Here is a 22,001-nt window from a genome sequence, read left to right on the forward strand (position 1 = left end):
ACTACGAACATTCTTTTTCTATTTTCATTTCTTATTGCACAATATATATTGTTTTATTATTATTAACATGTACTTATAATTAATATATGCTTGTATTTTTCTTTAAAATTCGACTTTTAAATAAATTTTTGCTAATTTGTTTTCTGCTTGTCATATCGTTAATAAAATATTTAATTCATGTCACAAAAAACATTGTACAAATATATAGAATAGCTTATTTTGAAAATGAGATGAATGAACAATACATTAGAAACAGTAATACTTAGTTATGATAAACAAATATTGAGATGAAAACGAAATTTCTTTTGTTACAAAGAAATATACGATAATATAAAAATAATATACTTTCCTATCTAATCCTCTATGATTATTATTTAATACTGATTAAATTTGAACAATCTAATGAATTTATTAGATTATTGCAAATGAAATAATCGAATTCTTAAAAATTTAAAAATTATTTTTTATTAAAAATAATATTAAACAAAATTGATTAAATAAATTCATTACATTTTATTCATTGAAAAATAAAGTTAAAATTATAGTTAAAGTTATGATTATAAAGAATATAATTAATATCTATTAATTGATTTTTAATTAATTTTTGATTAATTGATTGATTAATTTAATTAATTGATTGATTAATTTTTTATATTAAATGCAAATTATTTATTTTTTCATTTCTAATATGATTTTTTCACAAGGATTTATTAATGCAATTAAAAATAATAGAATTATTGATTTTAGATTATATTGAATTTGAATTTAATATTGAACTATAATTCATTATAATATATAATTTTTTTTTCATAATAAATCAATAGATAAATATCCAATTATTTGTATTATTTAATTAAATTTAAACATGAAGTTGATGTGCAATAAATATTATTTAAATACATTTAATCATTAAATTCTAATGTACAATCATAAATTTTAAATATTTGTGAATTCGGATATTTCATGTACAATATAATAAAATAGTATATTATTATGTTAAAACTTAAATGAATAAAATTGGGAGTAAAATTATTAATAAATCTTATAATTCCAAAGTTTATACTTTGATTATTATTGTAAAGAGTATACTCTCATTTGTATTTGGATTCTTCATCTAATCTTTATTTTTGAAATGATATAATATACATATATGTAAAAGATAATAATTGTAAAAAAAAATTTTCATAGAATAATTTTAAAGTTGAATTCTTTTTTTATATGTCTAAATTATTATCCATCTATTTTGAATAAAAAGCTTCTTATTGAAATAAGCAAATAATGAAATATAATTCAATACTGGCAAAGAATTTAGCATATTATTCAACATAGAATAATATGACAAGAAAAAATCATATACTAATATTTTTTAAGAAAAGTTATTGTAAACAAAATTTTTTAATTTTTAAATTCATGGTGGTTTTTTGCGTACAATTTTTTTTAACATTTACTAAACTAACATTTAAATTTTTTCAATTTTCTTAGAAAAGATTATTTTCACTTTTTTACTCATTTGCTACTGTGAAATGGTTTTCAAGACAATTTAATTTCTGAACGTAGTCGAAGATTCAATCTTTAAAATAATCTTACAAATTATTTGACAAAGTTATAAGAGTTCAAGGGTTGATAATTCAATGAAATGTCCAAATACTTATAAATAAATGTATATACTGCAAACTTCACAGTTTCTTTATAAGCAACATGATTTTAAATAGATACTTGATAAAATTTCTTTAAATTTTATACATCCTCAACAATTTTTTGTAATTTGCAAATAACATTATAATTGCATCAACAATGAATATTTTGACGAAGTTCTCAATTTAAAAACTATATCTACATCATATATCTATCTTACATTTATATTATAAATACATAACGTATATACATATATTGTACATATTTCTTTTCATTTCTTTTTTTTTTTTTTTTCACTAAATTTGGTCTTCAATATTGTCATAATCATCTGTTTTTCAACAAATTTTATATCCAATACACATATTCACTTAAATTTTTATTTATTAACATTTATTAACATTGTATAGAAAAATACAAGCATATGTATTGGATATTTATTTAAATTAATCTATATCATTAAAAAAAATTTCCTAAAATATTGTAGAAAGCATAGTTTGTCATGTAAAAAAGATATGCATTCATTGAGTAATGCAAAAGATGATATGATTGTGTTTTCTTATTCCACGTTTTTAATTTTAAATTCACTGATAATTCTTTAAAATACTTTCCCGCAATTGTTAAAAATTTTTGGACAATGTTTTCTCGCGATATTCACATACGGTACATCACTATTTACGTCCACCTTTTCAGCGCTGCTTAATTTATTCCATACATGAATTGCCATCGCTTTTTCTAATATTTTCATTGTTGCATTTTTGTTCTTTGTCTGAAAATATACTTTCCAATTGTCATAATGGATTGGATAAAAAGCCGAAGGAGGAAAAACTTTAAAACCTTGACATCGACTCGTGGACATGTCTTGAATCTATACAAAAGAAAAATGATTTCTGTATATTAAATTCTATTTTCATTTTTTCATTATTAAATTGATTCGAATTATAATAAATATTTAAAAAATACAAAAGATTCAGAATCAAAATTTTTCAATTCATATTTTATTTTATTCAACAAAAATATTCATTCTTATTTGCATATGATTCATTCAGTTTATTTTATTTATTTATTTTATTTTATTTTAATTTGATTTTTTTTTCTAATGATGTTCTTCCAAATATAAGTGAGTTTTTTTTATTAATATAAGATTAAATATAATACAATTTGAAAATTTGTGATTTTTTTTTATTTATGAATTAATAAATATAATTCAAATCTATGAATATTATCTTATTTTAATTAAAAAAATTTCTAAAAATTTAAAAAAAAAGCAAATATAAGAAAATTTTTAAATTATATTAATATTATTTCATATATTAATTTGAACTTGAATTAGATTGTAGCTCAAAACTTCTGTGATAATGAATCTTTTGCAATTATGGTGTATCTTGATTTTACAGTTGTAAAATATTTAATGTATTTCATTTTTTTATTTTATAGTTATTCTATAATTTTTTTCAGTATTCTTATTGTTTACATCATTTTTATTACTTCATATTGTTTAAATGATTTTTCATATTGATCTATTATTAGTGGAAAACATTTTTGATTTCAAACAATTCTTTTCTTTCTTTTTTTTAAATTTTTTTAATTAAGCTTTGATTTTGTTAATGAACGAATTATTAATGAAAAATACTAGTTAATAAAAAATGTATAAATTTATCACAAAGATAACGTTATGTATAGTCTCGATATATATTTGCCTTGATTGCTTTGTTTGTTTGTTAAAACCCGTTTGCCTAATTCTACTACTATATAGTTTATGTAAATTTTTTTGTGATTGATCAATGTTTTCCACTAATAATTCATTAATAAAACTGAAACAAAAATTTTGACAAAGAAAAATATTATATATTTAAAGCATCTCAAAAATCACTGATTAAGTATTTTTTGTCTGTTAATTTTTGATATATTCTATATAATATTTTAGACATTTATAAAATAATGAAAAATTATTCAAAAATTAAAATTAATAAATATCAATTTTTATATAATATTAATAAATTAGATTTTCTAATCATATAAATGATTTTCATAATTTATTTTTATATATTTTATTAATAATTAATAACTTATATTGTAACTATATTATATTTTCTTTATTATTATATTTTTAATAAAATAATAACATTTTTAATGAAGTAATAAAAATCAAATTTTATTTTAATTTCCATGGAATATTGTATTGATTATTACATTGAAAAAGTATATTCTATAATTCTAAATTCTATACTTTTATACTATAATTATTGTATGCAATCTATTTCATAACATCGATAAGAATTTATCTAAAATGATATGAAAATAATTCATTTCAAAGAATGGTAAGTAATAATTTTTTAATTTTACTTACATTTTTTGTTGAACAAAACTTTTGTAATGTTCTAGTAATTACACCAGGACCATTATTACCCCAGATATCACCTCGAAAATTTGCTCGTATGTCGCGAATACAAGCATCAGCCATTCTTCGACCTAGCGTTGTAAAATCAAATCCTATTACACCTGCAGCTACATATTTCCAATCTTCAGCACCAGCGAAATTTGTTAAATGTTCAATGGATCTATCAAGAAGTAAAAAAATAAATTATTTGATTATATATTTATAAATTTTATAATTCACCAGAAATTTTTTTAATTCTACTATATATATATATATGTAAATTAAGTAATATAAAGAATAGTATTAAGTAAGTAATATAGAATAGTAAGAAATATGTATTATAATGAATATTTTTTACATAAACGAATATAGAATAAGTTAAATAGCTAATAAATATGGCTAATATATGATCTTAAAACCAAATATGGCATTTATTTAATATAAAATGTAATAAAAAAGATTGTATATTGAAAACTAAATTATTTGTTATGTATTTGGTTATAATTAAAAATCATGTCGAAAATTTTATTTTTTTTATTTTTGATTTTTATCATATTTTGATTTATTATTTATAAAATTAATTATAGATATCTATAATCAAACATCTTTGTTAAAATAAATATAAAATCTTATGATATATTACAGATTAGATAAATAAATATATTATATGTAAAATTAGAATAAAATTTCAAAAACTTTTAGTAATCGAATGATATAAAATTTAAAAGAATAATAGAAAAAGAAAATGAAATATAAAATTTTAATTTTGATTATTTATTAGTTTATATTATATGAAAAATGTTATTTATATTAATGATATTAAAAATGTTATTTATTATTATATATTATTATGAATTATATGTCAAATTATTATAATATTAATAATAATAATAATAATAATAATAATAATAATAATAATAATAATAATAATAATAATAACAATAATAATAACAATAATAATAATAATAACAATAATAATAACAATAACAATAATAATAATAATAATATATTATTATTATTATTATAATTATATAAATTATATATTAAATTACATATTATAAAAGAATATATAAAAAATTATATATTAAATTTTATCTACATAAATATGATTAATATAACTGGACTGTAGAAAACATCACTATCAAATATATTTATATTTATAAGATATTTTATGTAAAATAATCAATTAATTCCTTAAAAATTCACAAATATTAGGTTTCATCAAGAATCATTTTTTTATTTGTATTATTCTTTCATAACTTTATGTAGTTAAAAAATAAAATATAGAACGTTGTAAAACAAATCTAACTTTTCTTATATTTCATATAAAAATTATTTTCATATTATCAAAAATTAATATAATTTATATAAGAATAATAATTTATATAAGAATCTCCATTATAAATTATCTATTTTCCACAATATCTTTAACCATTATATATTAATGTATGACATTAGAATATTGATTCTAGAAGACAAAAGAAAATTGATGTAAAAATTGATTGAGACTTATTTAATAAAATGTAAATAATTAAAGTTTGCAAAAAAATGCGGAGATATAGTTTTATCTTCATCATACGGTCATATCACTTTGTTTACATCTTGCTTTATTTAATGCAAATTTAAATTGCTCATAATTCAATAAATAGTTTCATCGAAATTTTTGTAAATCAATTGTTATTTTGATTTCTAAAATCGATCTTTCAAAATAAGTTCATATATACTAACATTTTGTATATTTTTTTCAAATAATTATATAATATAATTATAAATAATTATAAATTCCAATTAAAATGCACTTACGTGATGACAACAACATCCAGATCCAAATATATTCCTCCATATTTCCAAAGTGTCAGATATCTTAGAATATCAGACATATGATTTCTTGGCCATCGACTTCTTTTCAGAATATCACTTTTGTACCACAGATCCAAAGGTGTATCCTTCATATAATTTTCGGGTTTGATATATCTGATATGAATGTTTGGATAAGTTTGTAACTGTTTAAACATTTCTTTGGAATCTATGGAAATTTTTGAAGGAGAAACAAATAATAGATACACGTTCATATTTGGATTCATTTTTGCGGCAGATTCGACGGCACATGCTTGGCGAGCGTTTAACATCAAACCGTTTTCATCAAAACAGGATGTTTCGTGGAAGAAGATATTCTTATCCGTATTTGGTTTATCTATTTTTAGTTAGAAAAAAAAAAATACATTGATTTATAATTATGATTTTTTTAAATTTTAAATGAAATAAAAAGATTTTAATATTTTTAAAATAATATTACAGTCAAAAAAATAATTTAATAATTTTTTTGATAAAAAATTTTTTAATTATTTATAATTAAATTATTATTTTTTAAATTAATATTCTAAACATTTTATATAAACATTTCTTATATATATCTTATTATATTACAATTAATATATATATATAATATACATACATATATTTTTTTAAGTTGAAAAATGATATATTTTACAAAAATTTAAATTTTTTTATATTACATTGGATAATATTTACCACAAGGAACACAAATATCAAATAATAGATAGATAGATAATATATCAAGATAGATAAATAGATATTATCAATAATAGATAGATAATAGATAGATTATTAAAAATAAAAATAAAAACAAAATAAAAATAAAAATAAAAACATGCAAATTATATTTTTTAAAATATGTAGTATTTATAAAATGAAAAGAATTAAGATTTGAATTTAATATTTTATTTTCAATCTCAAGAATTATTTAGATTTATATTATCGATTTCATTTCTTTTATTTAAGTGAACTTCGATAACTTATGATATAAATGATAATAATATCATAATAATATTTCAGTCAAGTAATTTCTCAAAAATATCAAAAAAAAAATTTTTCGAAAAATATCAAATTCGCATTTATGTCTTCATCCAAATACGAAAGTATTAGATTTTTTAGAAGAGATGATAGACTGAAAAGTAATGATAGACTGTTTCTACAATTTGTTATAAAGATTCTCTGAAATATGAAAATTCATATGAACTTTTTGTTGGAAACATGAGAATTATTTACTCAATATTTCATTATAACACAAAATATTATTAAAACGATAATAATATTAAATGTTAAAATCATTTTTCAAGAGAACGGTTCCTTTAAGACTTTTGTTTCCTTATGTTATTATACGCAATAAAAAAAATTATTATTCATAATAAAAAAATTTGATTTTGATTTTAAAATTGAGGTTAATTTTGCGATAAATTTTTTTAATCGATCTTCATCATTCAGAGCATTGCATAGCATCATGTAATAATCATATTATTTTTCGTACATTTCCTATTCTATGACATTTGATGAATATATCATGAACTTTTCTAAAAAATATAGAAAATAAAAAAAATTTTTCCACATATTCAGTTTTTCTTTTGTATAAATGTTCAATATAAAAATTATTATTTAGTATCCACTGTTATTTTAGATTTCATTGTATTTTTCATTATTTTATAACTGTTTTGTGTAAATATAAATATTCTATGCCACTAGAAACCCATTTTAATTTTTGATGTCTTTAATTATATTAAACAAAAAATTTAACAATTAATTATATATTGTTATAATTACGAACAATTTCTAATATTTCTATTAGATGAAGTGAGACAAAACTCACTGAGAATGAAAAATGTTCGTTATCATTAATAAGATATCCAAAAAATGTTGGAATATTCGTAAATTGGAAATTCTAAAATAATTTCAAGCAATATTTTCAAAAACTTTCGAAAGTATGTTAAATATTATAGTATATTTATTATTCATGAAATAATATAATTTTTTATTAATAAAAAAATATTTATTATATACAACATTATTATATTTTTTCTTTGACATGTATGGTTTGAGTTTGTTTGTACTCAATCGATAGCATATAAGCAACGCTATTTAATAGGCTACACTTTCTATGATTGACTACTGTTTTTTTATTAATAATTCATTAATCATAAAATTTTTCCAAAAAAAAAAATGTTTTTTGAAATTATTTCAAAAATCTTCAGTTAATGAATTTCTATATTTTTATGAAATCTTGTATAAACACTTCAATAAAAAATTTATAGTATGATATATTTTAATATTTAAAGCATTTATAGTTTATTATACTAAAATATAATATAAGAAAAAAATATTTCATATAAAAAGAAAATATTTTATTTAACTTATAATCTATTTAGATATTTATTCTCAAAGATTTCCCTAAGATTATTTTGCTACTCTTATGTTACGATAGATTTGCTGTGATTCGAATAAAATAAGATTTTAATAAAAAATTAAATATGTCAAAGCACATGTTGTATACCATCTTTATTAGATGTTATATATTTTTTCAATTTTATTAAATTTATTCCTTTTCCCAATTTTTCCAAATTTCATATCGATTAAAATATGTTATTGTTAGAATATAGAATTATATTTTTTGGAAGTACAACCGATCAATGATCAAAATTAACAAACATATGTACATTTATTATTTTGATATTTGAATTTTCTTATTTACTTGTTATTTCGAGATTTTCGATTTTGATCGAAATTAAAATCGAATAATGATTATATATAGAAAATACATAGAAAAAAATTCAAAATTTTATCATAATTAAAAATATCTAAATGTCTATATAATATTTATAAATTTATAAAAATTTATAAAATCTATAAAATACATTCTTATTTGAAATAATTATTAAAAACATTATTATTATTACAAAGAATTTCAGTTTATATGTATTTATATTATGACGTGACGTGTTTATATTAATAAAATTTAAATGCAATTTCGTTATATATATATATATATATATATATATATATATATATATATATATATATATATAAAATTCTATGTATATAAATATAAATATAAATATATATTTTTTTAGTTAGAGTTATATTTAGAGTTTATATATATTTATATAAAATTCTATGTATATAAATATAAATATAAATATATATATATATATATATTTATATATAAATTCTATATATATATATATATATATATATATATATATATATAAACTTTAAACACATAATCGATTTTACAATTTCAACTATATCGCTTTCACTGATTATATAAGATCAGTTTATGTTTATATGTAAATCGTGATTTATGAATGGAAGTTAATAATATCTACAATGTAATTACATTTACTAATGAAAAAAATGTTTCAGAATCATTATAAATCAAAGCAATAAAATTAATAATTAATTTAATATTAAGAAATCAATCGTATTAAGCTAAATATTGTAATAATATATATATTATAAAACTAGATTTAACTTATAAGAATTGATTATCTATATATGCATCATATGAACGATAATTAGATTTATCTCAGATTTACCTGAGACAGAAAAAATAAATAATTCCAATGAAAATTATTTTAATGTTATTAAAAATTGTATTGTTTTGTATTAATAAATATTTATATATATCTTTAAAAAAAACTTCGAAAATTCATTTTAATAAAATAACCATTTAATTTAAAACCGGTTACAATAAAACAGAGTTAAAAGCTAATCTTAAAAAAATATTTAATCAAAATTTTGAATAAAGTTATTTTAATAACTTTGAATAGTAAATTATTAAAATAATTAAAGTAACTTTATTCTTATCTTTAATTGTTAAAATTTTATGCATATTTTCAACAAGGTTACAAAATAAATAATGTCTTAGATAAATTGATAAAATTTAATGACATTGCAGTTTATATGAATAATATTTTGCATGCAACAGAAACATTAAAATATTATTACCTATACGTTTTAATTCTTATCTATTTTTACAATATTCTATTTTCAATATAGTATATTCAGTTCTTTGATAATTTTTTATATTTGTAACAAAATATTTTAAAATTGCAAATAATAAAATTTTTTTTTAATTTTACATTGAATTTGTAAAAAAATTTTATTGTATTAAAATTTATTTGAATTATAATTATATTTGTAAAAAAAAAATTAAGCTAAAAAAGTAATAATAAATAATAAACTTCAATTTTATTTATAGCTTATTATATAAAAAAATATTTAATAGTAGAATGTTAATATTTTTATATCAATTTTAGAAAAATAAACAAAAAAATTAGTACACAAAAATATCGAATGAGTTTATTTATTAAGCTAAACAATTTAACTTATGTAATTTAAATTCGTGTTATGTGAAACAAAAAGAATGTAAGAAATAGAATGATCCTATTTTATTTCCGTCTCTTGATTGGCCTAATACGAATTTCAATTGTTTATAACTTAATAAATAAATCTTATCCATATTTTTGTATAACAAAATTTTTTTATATATAATATGAAATATTATATATAAAAATTTATATATAAAATATTATATATAAATTTAATATACAAATAGTATATAAAAATTATATAAATATATAAATTTATATATAAATTTTTTTATATTTACTTTGATCTTTAGAATTTCAAAGACATCCCATGAATATATTAATATTTCACATAAAAATTATAAATTTTATTAACTTTAATACAAAATTATATTAAAATTTCAAATAATTTTCTTATTCAAGTCATATAAAAAGATATTTTTCTATATTATAAAAACTCAGGAAAAATTAAGAATATACGAAAGAAAAATTATTGTTACGTATTTGATGTATCGAAATAGAAATTAATTAATAGTGAATATTTTGTTTAAAGAAGAATTCATTTTTCGTCATTGAATAAATTTTTCGTTTATGTATAAAAAATAAAATCGAATTACAAAGAGATAAATATAAATATAACTACTAAATATAAATATAATATAAAGAATATAAATTTATTAAGATATTTTATTGTAGGAATGAAGTGGCATGAAAAAGTATATATTGAAAAAAATTTATAAATTTCTTGAAAATGAAAAATTTGCCCGAACGATTATCTTTTTGTTCTATAGTGACATTTTTTTTATACAGAATATCAAATTTCATCAATTGATAAAAATTGATTAAAAAATAATTCTATTTAAAAAAAATTATTTTTCATATTATTTTTACTTATCCAATCATAAAAAAATTAATAACACCAGAATATATCTTTGACACATTTTCATCTGAAACTTTTATTTTTATTTTTTTTTTATTTTTTTTTGTTACAAATAATAATATTGAAAAAATCAAAATATTAAAATGAGATGAGATATGCTATATGAATCTTGAAAAAAAATTCTTTTGTTTTAATAAAAAAATGGATTATTTTATTAAATAGAATAAAAATTTAATCTGTAAAATATTTAAAAAAAAAGTATTTTATTTTACTTATAATAATAGTTAATAGTAATTGGATCAAACATGTTTAGAATAATAGTAATAGAATAACGATAATAATTTTAAATTTAATATTTTCATTAATAATTAAATTTAAAAGTTAATAATTTAAAAATTTTGTGATTTTAAATGTTATAAAAATATTTTTTTTATAATGTTATAAAATATTTTTTTTTAATATTTTTTAAGAAAATAAATTGAATAATAAAAAACTAATAAAAAAATCATATGCTTTTAGATCATAAATAAAAAAATTATATAAATAGTCAAAATATTAAGAATTTTCTATTCTATTTTAATTGCTATTCTCCTAAGACAAATTAGTATGGTATGTCAATAAGATATTGAAATTAATAGCGAAAATTGTAAACTGAAAATTATAAACTGTAAAATTTAAATTGAGTATCTATTATCTAATGTGAATATTTAATTCAAAATAGATATTATTATATAAATATCTTAATATTAAAATACATTATATAAAATAAAATAATAATAAATAATAAATAAAAATAATTTTTCAAATAATCTTTTATTTAGTGTAGATTCAGATAAAGTTTAAAAATATTTACGCTACATTGTAATATGAAATTATTTTCGATGATTATGATAATATTTATAACTATTACATTAATTGTGATAACATTAGAATCATAGTGCAATTGAAATTAATAATTCAACTGATACTTATAATAAAACGTAGAAAATAAAATCACATTATAAGAATATTTTAACCATATTTTAATAAAAAGTAACTTTTATTTATATTTTTAAGCATTTTTATGCATAAGTAAATTAATAAAAAAAGATTTATTTCATATTATTTAGAGTTTTATAAAATATATAAAATATTAATATATTTGTGGAACATCTTTAAAAATTCGATTAGAAACAAATACAAAAGTTAAATTAGTTGAAGCTATTTATCAAATTATAAACAATTAAAATTTGTGTTATAAAATAAAGTAAGATACCAGAGCGTCATGCTGGAATATACCTCACTATGTTTTGTTTTATTTAACATAAATTGTTTAATTTAAATTGTTTAATAATAATTTGATAAATAATAAATAATAAGAAAATAAAATTCAATTAACATTTTATATTAAATATTATCAAAAATAAATATAAAACTATTATTCTCTTATATTTATTTTAATCTTTATCCCAAAATTATTCCAATATATTAATATATATATCTCGTTATCTATTGGTTGTTTTTATTTCATTAAAAAAATTTAAATTGAATTTTGTTATATGTGAAAGCATTTATCAAATGATTGTTTAATTTTTTATATCTGTTTTTTTATAAAATATCAAGATCACATTAAATTTTTTCAAGTTGTTTTTTTTTTTTATATTGTATTATAGCTTAATTTAAAAATTTTATAAAATAATTTTAAATTGATCTTGAATTTTAAAATGAAATAAGATATTATATTAAGTGTAATAATAATAGAAATTACAACAGCAACAATTTAGTTGCTAGAAGTTTCTCTATTATGGACGACAATTATAAATAAAATTAATATCATAAAATACATGAAGTTTAGAGATATATTTACAAAGGAGAAGGAGATTAATATATTATAGTAATATTTTTTCTATAAATAATCAATAAAAATATAATTACAAATAATGAATTTACTATTTTATTTTATATTATATTTATAGCATATAAATATATTATTAATTAATTATTTTATAATATACACAAAATATAAATATATAATAATGTAAATATATGTTATAAATAATATTTATAATAATAATATTATAATATATTATATAATAGTATAATAATTAATTATAATTAATTTTTATTATATTTCATTATATTATTATTATAATTATTATTTCTATTATTACTTTATTAAATTGCATAGACAAATTCGATAGAATTTCTAATTGCAAAAAGGCTTGAATATAATTTTATTTTTTTTTCGAAAATTATTATAATAAAAATATATTTGTTTGTATAGATTGTGAAAGAAAAATCTTGAGTAAAAATGAAATTGTTTTGAAGAATATTTTTTAAATTAAATAGTTAAATAGTTAATAATCTTAATTAAAGATACTAAAAATATCCAAAATTTATTAATTTATTAATTTTAAAAAACTGAAAAGAAAAAATAAAAAAACTATTAAAATAAAAAATATTTATTTTCAATATTCTTTATTTTAATAAATTATAAATATATTTCATTATGTTTATAAAATAATGAAAAATAATGAAAAAATTTTTATTTCTATAAAACAGTCTAATTCATTATTATTTAAAAAATAAACTTCCATTAAAATTTCTGATTTGTAAGTGATGTATTCAGATATAATTGTTATTCATTTGATTATTTTAAAAATATTTCTTATTAATTTTATTAATAAATATCCAGGAAGTTATGAAGTTTTTATGTATTATACGACAAAAGTTGATTTTAATCCTATAGCCAATAGTATAATCCTATAGATAGTATAGTATACTGTAAGTGCCTTGTGATTAGTTAATGTTTTTTAGTTAATGTTAATAATTTAAATTACTCGAATAATTCGTTAATAAAGTTGAAGTGAAAATTTTTACGAAGAAAAAAGTTGCATGAAATTATTTCAGGAATCACCAATTAAACTTTGTAAACTTTGTAACATTTGAGATATTGTATATTATTTTAAAAAATCTTTTCATTATTTATACATGAATTTAAAGGGAAATTTGAAAAATACACAAATTTATTTTTAATTAAAATTTCTTATTGAATATTTTAAACTTTTTCTTTTTAAATGAAACAATATATATTTTTATTATTGTGTTATGATAAGTGAAAATCTATCATAATAATTTTCAAATGAATTTATATATTTATCAAAATTAGATAATTTATGAAAATTGATTTTAACAATCTATTCGAAATAATATAAATTTCGATATATTTATTTAAATGATTTATGATTAATTGTTCTTTTTGTAACTCAAATATTAATATTATTACATATATAATTCTTATTATTTTTCGAAATTAGATAAATATCGACGTAATAAAAATTTTAATAAAAATTAAAAAAATATTAAAATTGATAAACATTATTTTAAATATTTGTTAAATTTATTTTAATATAATATATTTTAAATAAGATAAATTTATTTTATGTTTATTAAATATTTATTTTCTATAAGAATCATTTGTGATTACTTTTAAATCATCGACGATAAATTTGCTAACATTAATTTATCGATACATTAAAATCACTGACATTTTTGAACTTGTATTCTAATCTATAGAAGATTTATCACTTATTTGATTAATATATGTTTGATTTGTGTATAAGTTTATTTATATATATATTATATATATTATATATATTATAATAGCTTAATTTATATAGAATAAATGAAATGAATTTATCAAAAGGAAATCAAAATTCCAATTAAGTTGAATTTTTTTTTTCCAATCGTGGTAAACATTTTTATTATGATTTCGTATTCAATAAGTCAAGAAATAGGAATGATCTATATTATTTGGTATACGAAAGAGAAGATAATAACTATAAATATAAAAATATAGTAAATACATTATATATAAATAAACAATATATAATTCGTATATAGTATATATACAGTATATAATACAATAAATATTCATATATATATATATACAATATATAAATCATAATCATGTATCGAAACCATTAAGATATAAAATCATAAAATATAATAAGAGAAAATTTCTTATCTAATGATAAAGCTTGCAAAGTTGTTATGAATATAATTATAGAAATCTATTCAAATATATCTTCTATATATCTATGTATTCAAAGTATATCCCAGAATATACTTTAAAACAATATAATATTATTCAAAGAAAAAAAAAGCATAAAGTATCAAAAAATATTGATAATTTTAATTTATCAAATAAATTATCAAAAATCTTACATGAAAAACTCTTTGCAGAGATTATAAGAGAATAATCAAGAAATGTAATATTATTTTTGACAAGTATGATAATTTAAAAATTTTAAAAATAAAAATTTGGTTAATGAATAGCTAATAATACATTTAAATTAATTTCTAGCTTTTATAAACAATTATATATTAAATTATATATTAAATTATATATTATATATATTATATATTAAATATATAATTATATATTAAATATATATTAATAGATCATATATAATAAACAAAAAAATTAAATCCTTTTTTTGGTATGTGCACTTTTATCATCGAAACAATAGAAAATTTATTATATATTATATATTATATATTAATTATTATATATTATATATTAAATTTTTACTCTAGCTTCTAAATTAGGCATTATGTTAAAATCACAATTTGTTATTATGGATTTTAGAAAAACTATCATAAGTATAGTCGAATTTTCATCGAAAAAATTATTTTTTCACTTATGTCAAAAACTATATAGAAAAACTATAAACAATGGTTCAGTAAAAAAAAGATAAAAGTTATATAAATATTGCACATTTTTATCAAATTCACATTTAATGATTTAAAAAATTTACTTTCTTTTGAAGCTAATATCATTGTGAAATGGTTTAATAAATATTAAATGCGTTAAACATAATGCAACATTAATGATTTAGCCTCCACTTTTTTTTATCGGAAATATAGTCAGTTTATGATATGATTTATATAATTTTCCATACACTTAAAATTTTAAAAAAGCTTGGCATTGACATTGGCAATATATAATTGACCGCAATAATGCTTATTATTATTCAAAATTATAATTGAAATTTAGAAGGAACTGAAGATAATATTCTTGAAAAATTATCATTATCACACAACGAAAAAAGAAAAAAAAGAAGATAATGTACAAGAAGATAAGATTCAATAAATAATATAAAATAATACAAAATTAGATATACAATGAATTTTATAAAAGTATATTTTTATAATACAAATTATATTATATTTACTTATATTATTATATTGTATATAATATATATATAATATATTAATCAATAAAATTATGATAATTTTTAGAATTTGCTTCATTATTTTTTTTTAAGTATGCAAATGAATATGTAGATAAAAATATGTTTACTAATACTAATTAATAATAATTGTCGATAAAAGATGAAGGAAAGTTCGATGAAATAAATATCGGTGAAATGGCTATTGGTGATATATTATTTATTCATATATATTGATAAATAAATAAATATTGTCGGCGAATTCGATATCGGTAAAATCGTAAACGATATCAATGAAATAATTGTAATAATTAATAATTTTAAGATAATTCATTATTTTATTATTTATTTCATTATTTGTTTTTCATTGATTGATCAATTTCTATGAATTTTTTGTATTTAAAATTATGTTAATATTATATTATATTATATATATATTATATATATTATATTATATTTTATATAATATATATACTATATAATATATATACTATTATATAATATAATATCTATATTTATCTATATCTATCTAATATATATATAATATATATACTATTATACTATATTATACTATTATATATCATCAAATTTATTTTAATTTTACTTATTATAATATTATGATATTATATAAAAATATATAATTCCATTTAAAAATTCCATTTAATTCCACTTAAATGATTTTGATATTATATTATAAACAATAAGCAAAATTTAAAATGTTTAAACTAAATAGAACATCTTATATAATCGTACAATATATTAAAAATCGAAAAAAGAAAAAATTATAATTCATGACCATAGTAACGCAAATTAGAAGTATAAAATATAATCAAAATAATTTACTTTTATTATTCTATCAAGAATCACTATTTAATATATATATATATATGTACAAAATTTTAAAAGATCTATAATGTATGATAAGTGGATCATTTTATTTTTAAGGAATGATTATGTCTAAATAATATTAGTCGTATTTCATAAACATACCTATTTTAGGATCAAAATCCAAAAGACTGTCTGGCATGTTCGGTTGATTATAACACGAAATATCATCCCAGACAACGATGCTCATCAATGGTGAAACATGTTGTTGGATAAAATCGTTGTCAGTAGAAATCATCAAGATGAAGAATATGACAGCGCAGAAAAAACAAAGGAGCAATCTCTTCTTCATTTTCCTTGAATGACTGTTGTCGATTCCAACAGTCAGTTAGTACTACAGTCAACAGTACTAGTTATATTGTATTAAAATTCAAATTTGAATCTTTTCAAACGTATATATTTTTTTTATATTTTTAAATATTATATTAATACTAAATATAAAAAAATTTTTCATAATTATATTTTGAATTCTTTATTGAATTAAAAATATGCTTCTTTATTGTATTATATTTACATATGGTATTATACAAATTATCTTAGCACGTATAAATTATATATACAGGATAAATTCTAAAAATCTAAATAATAAGATCTTATTCGCAATTAGTGTTTTATATAATTGAATTTCTATTGTTTTATAATATAAAAATTCTTTAATAATGTCGAAATTTAATATATAAAACAATTAAATGAATTTAAATGTTTTATGAAATTTCTCATTAAAATGATTAAATTTCTCATTAAATGATTAAAAAAATTAAAAAAGCGATATCAAAATTGAAAATCAAATTTTCGCAAATATTTCATCTTTGAAAACGATTCTTTCATTTTAAGAAGATTGTTTAATGTCATTTCATTCTAAATTTTTGCGGTTATTAAAAAATTTGTAATATTGTTTAATTCTAAAATAATTGTAAAAATTCTATTTGAGTTCGATTTGAAGGTTTTTTTTTTTTTGTAAATTCATTGAAATATATTGAATATATTGAATATTCATTGAATATATTGAAATATATAATATTATTTGAATAATGAACTATGATGATACTTATTGTGATATGAATTCTTAAAAAAAAGTTAATTTTATATGATATTTATGTTACACAAATTGGTCTTTATTTTTACTGATGTGTAAAATGGACAATATTTTTACAAAATTTATTTATAATACATATTCCCAGTTGATTAAAAAATTTTCAAAAAATTGATTTAAAAGTTTCACAAAATTTATTTATAACACATATTCGCTTATTTTATTTTATTTAATTTATTGTATTTTGAACATGAATTTGCATACTTTAAACAATCTTTATTATGAAATAAGTAGAAATATATATATCCATCCTATATTATATGATTCTAAATTCAATTCTAATACGATGATCAATAATATAATGAAATTATGTATAATAATGAAAATTGTCTTTAAAAACTGTTTTTATTATTTTATCTTTTATTTTCGATTGTTTAATTTAACATTAATATTAATTTGATAATTTAATAAATTCATTAATTTTTATAATAGGATATATAATTTTAGTTTTAAATTAAATTTTATAATTAATTAATTAAATTTAATAATTATTACTATTATTATTATAAAATTTTATCTAAAATTAAATAATTTATTAATTTTTAATTATATATTAATCTATTAAAATAAATTAATTTATAAATTAAATTTAATCATTATTGCTACTATTTAAATTTACTTTTACTAATTTCAATTTTCAAATTTAATGAATTTTAAATATTCATTTTTTTTAATACAAATTATTAATATAATTAATTTTTAAATTATAATAAAATTTTATTTTTATTTAATAATCTTTTATATATATTATTTATTAATTTAATTTGAAAATTAAAATTTAAATTCTTCAAAAGTTTAGAATTTTATTAATAAATAAATCAAATTCTATATTTTTTAAAATTTGTTCGAAACTTTAAGTAAGTATTAATTTAAGCAATTTAAATAAGCATTAAGATGTATTTAATTATTTAATTTTTTTTCATAGCATTTATATAATTGACTAACTATGACATAAATGTTTCAAAAACTTGATATAAATGAATTAAATAATATAATATAAATAATGTTTTTTAGATCTTCTTGTTTTTCAAATTTCTATAATTCAAATATAAAAATATTCATATATTTCATCCTGTAAATCATAATCTATTAGTAAAAGAAGATAATGTGAAAATTGGATATGTATGATGATATGTTATATTTATTATATGAATGGGATATTTATATCAATTATTGTGTTTTTAACTTACTTTTTTTTATTCATAATTAATATAATCAAATTATAGAAATAAATAAATAAATAAATTATATCTATTATTTATCAATTTATTTGTAATTATTTATTAATTTTTTATCTATTATTTATTTATTTTATTAAAAATATAAAAATTTATTTTATTAAATTTGAAAATAATATTTTAAATTTCTAATGTTCGATTTGGCATAACTTATAAAGATAGCTAAAAAATTTACAAATAATTCAGTAAACAAAACTTATATTATATTTCTATTTTTTAAATAATTCAATATTAAAATTAATTTTAAATTTGCTTCTATTATTATGCCAAATGTAGTTAAGTTTTTAATAATATATTAATAATTATTGCAAAAAACTTTTATATATATTATTTAAGACATAATCTTATTTTGTAACAAATGAACAATATGAAATATAATATCTAATATAATGCACAGTATTCAATTTTTTATATATATTTAATATTTATATATACAATATATATTCAGTAAAAGAGCACAATAATTAAAACGTAGCAATTGCTTTTTCACTTTTTGAAAACAATATTTTTAAAACTCATTTTCTTTGTTTTTATAATAACTGACTTATAATTTTTTTTTTTATTTTTATTGTTATTTGAGGTTATTTTAATATTGCGAACAAAATTTCTATTAATAAAAAAAACATTAAATTATACTTTGAATATAATGAAAAGTAAAAATAAAATATAAAAATTTTTATTTATTTAAAAGACACAATAATCAATATAAATACTTAATAACATACACAACAAAATAATAATACAAATTCAAATCGAAGTAAACGTACGTACGATTTGCATATCATATAAAGTTACACGTCACGTTCACAGTAAGGGTGGTCCATACTGCACACCCATCGGTTCCTGTCCTTTTTTCGTATCAGTCTGTCTCATGGAATCGATAAACTGGAGGGCAATTCCGTTATTCTGTATGGATATATTTTGTACGAAATGTAACATCGTAAATACTATTATATAAATTGTTCTTTTCTCACAAACACTACTGATTTGAATTAATTCTGTTCTTGGTGTAATTTTTATTGATATTCTATTCAATTAATTACACTAATATCACTGTCAATAAGTATTCTTTCATAAACTCATCCGAAAAATCTTCTATTAAATATTTTCTTTTTATTTTATTTTGTAACTTGTTCGAAAGATAATTATTTTTATATTCATTGATATATTAGACACAATCATAAAACACATGAATACTCGAAATGAAAGTAATTTATACAAGATGAATGATGTATTGTTGTTTGGTTTTATTTAAGATTTTTTAACGTTATTCACAGAACTGTATACACATTTTTGCTCGTCACTGCATGCATACGTCTTTGTACGTAGCCAAACAGGGTAGTCGCGCGCATGCGTATTATATAATTAAAGTTATATATATAATGCCAGATAAATTTCTTTTTTAAAATTATTATATGACTTTTTATATTATATATTTTTTATATTTTTGTTCTAATAGCAGAAAGACAATTTATGTTTTAAAAATGTCCAAGAAATTGTCGCAAAGTTTAAATGATTTTCAAATGTTTTATTATATTATAAATCAAAATATCTAAATTGAAAAATTTGATAGCCAAGCATTGATATAAGAAATGCGAAAATGATATTATTATGATATCTTTAGGAGACAATTATTATCGAAATAATTATCTTATAACAAAAGAAAATATTATAATAAAAGGAAATAGACAAATTATATATTCTCATAAGTTGTAATTATTAAAAATTTGTTTCTATTTAAAAATTTTTTATATAATATTTTAAAAATTTATCTTTTATGGTTTTGAACATTTTAGATTTTTCTAAAGTTAGGATTATTTTAGGACTCTTTAATTGACGATAAAAAACGATAAAATATTTTAATGAATTTTAATTCTTTATATTAAAACAGAAATAAGAATAAAATATAATAAATATTTGAAATACAACATGTATATATATATTTACAATATAAATCATATATATTTACAAATATCGATAGATTATATGATTAGATGCTTGATAACTTTTATAGTAATTTAGTAAAATATAAAAAAATTATAAAATCAAATATAAATAAATAAACAGTAACAGCGTTTAATAAATAAAATTAAAAATTATCAATTTTGATTAAAGGATTAGGATTAAAGGATTTAATTATTAATCGTGATTGATATTTAAAATTGCTATTTTTCCTTATGTTCAATTTTAATATTTTATTTAATTAATGGGTTATGATTTTTTTTGATAATTAATTACTTAATCATAATGATAAATACCTGAATGTAATGAATCGATTTTGGTTGGTATTAAAAATGATTTTAATATCAAAATATGTAAAATATATATTTTTATTATGTAGCAAATTCAAAAATTCACATTTAAACAATAAACACAAAAAAACTACTATTACTATTAGAAATAAAAAATTTTATGATTATCATTTAATGTTAAAATAACATTAAAATATATATATTATATTGTAGAATATATATACTATATATATATATATATATATATATATTATATTGTATAATCAA

The 22,001-nt window shown here is 16.6% G+C and overlaps 1 protein-coding gene across 3 annotated transcripts; it reads right to left on the minus strand.

Annotated features, from left to right (window-relative positions):
* Positions 1-1,899: 1,899 nt before the first annotated feature.
* Positions 1,900-20,823, minus strand: LOC727510 (lactosylceramide 4-alpha-galactosyltransferase). Of its 3 annotated transcripts, none has more exons than XM_006572084.3 (5): positions 20,254-20,823; positions 17,257-17,456; positions 5,816-6,206; positions 3,983-4,193; positions 1,900-2,500 (listed from the first exon to the last, which is right to left on the minus strand). In XM_006572084.3, exons 1-5 carry the CDS (start codon positions 20,265-20,267, stop codon positions 2,231-2,233), a joined length of 1,086 nt encoding a protein of 361 aa, XP_006572147.1. In that variant the 5' UTR covers positions 20,268-20,823; the 3' UTR covers positions 1,900-2,230. The 3 variants fall into 3 exon arrangements, with proteins under 3 accessions (XP_006572147.1, XP_006572148.1, XP_026299587.1); XM_006572085.3 differs by having other exon boundaries at positions 2,231-2,500; positions 17,257-17,485; XM_026443802.1 differs by having other exon boundaries at positions 2,231-2,500; positions 17,257-17,500.
* Between the last annotated feature and the right edge of the window lie 1,178 nt (positions 20,824-22,001).

This window comes from Apis mellifera, linkage group LG11 (assembly GCF_003254395.2).
Source record: "Apis mellifera strain DH4 linkage group LG11, Amel_HAv3.1, whole genome shotgun sequence".
In the NCBI taxonomy this organism is placed as follows: Eukaryota; Metazoa; Arthropoda; class Insecta; order Hymenoptera; family Apidae; genus Apis; species Apis mellifera.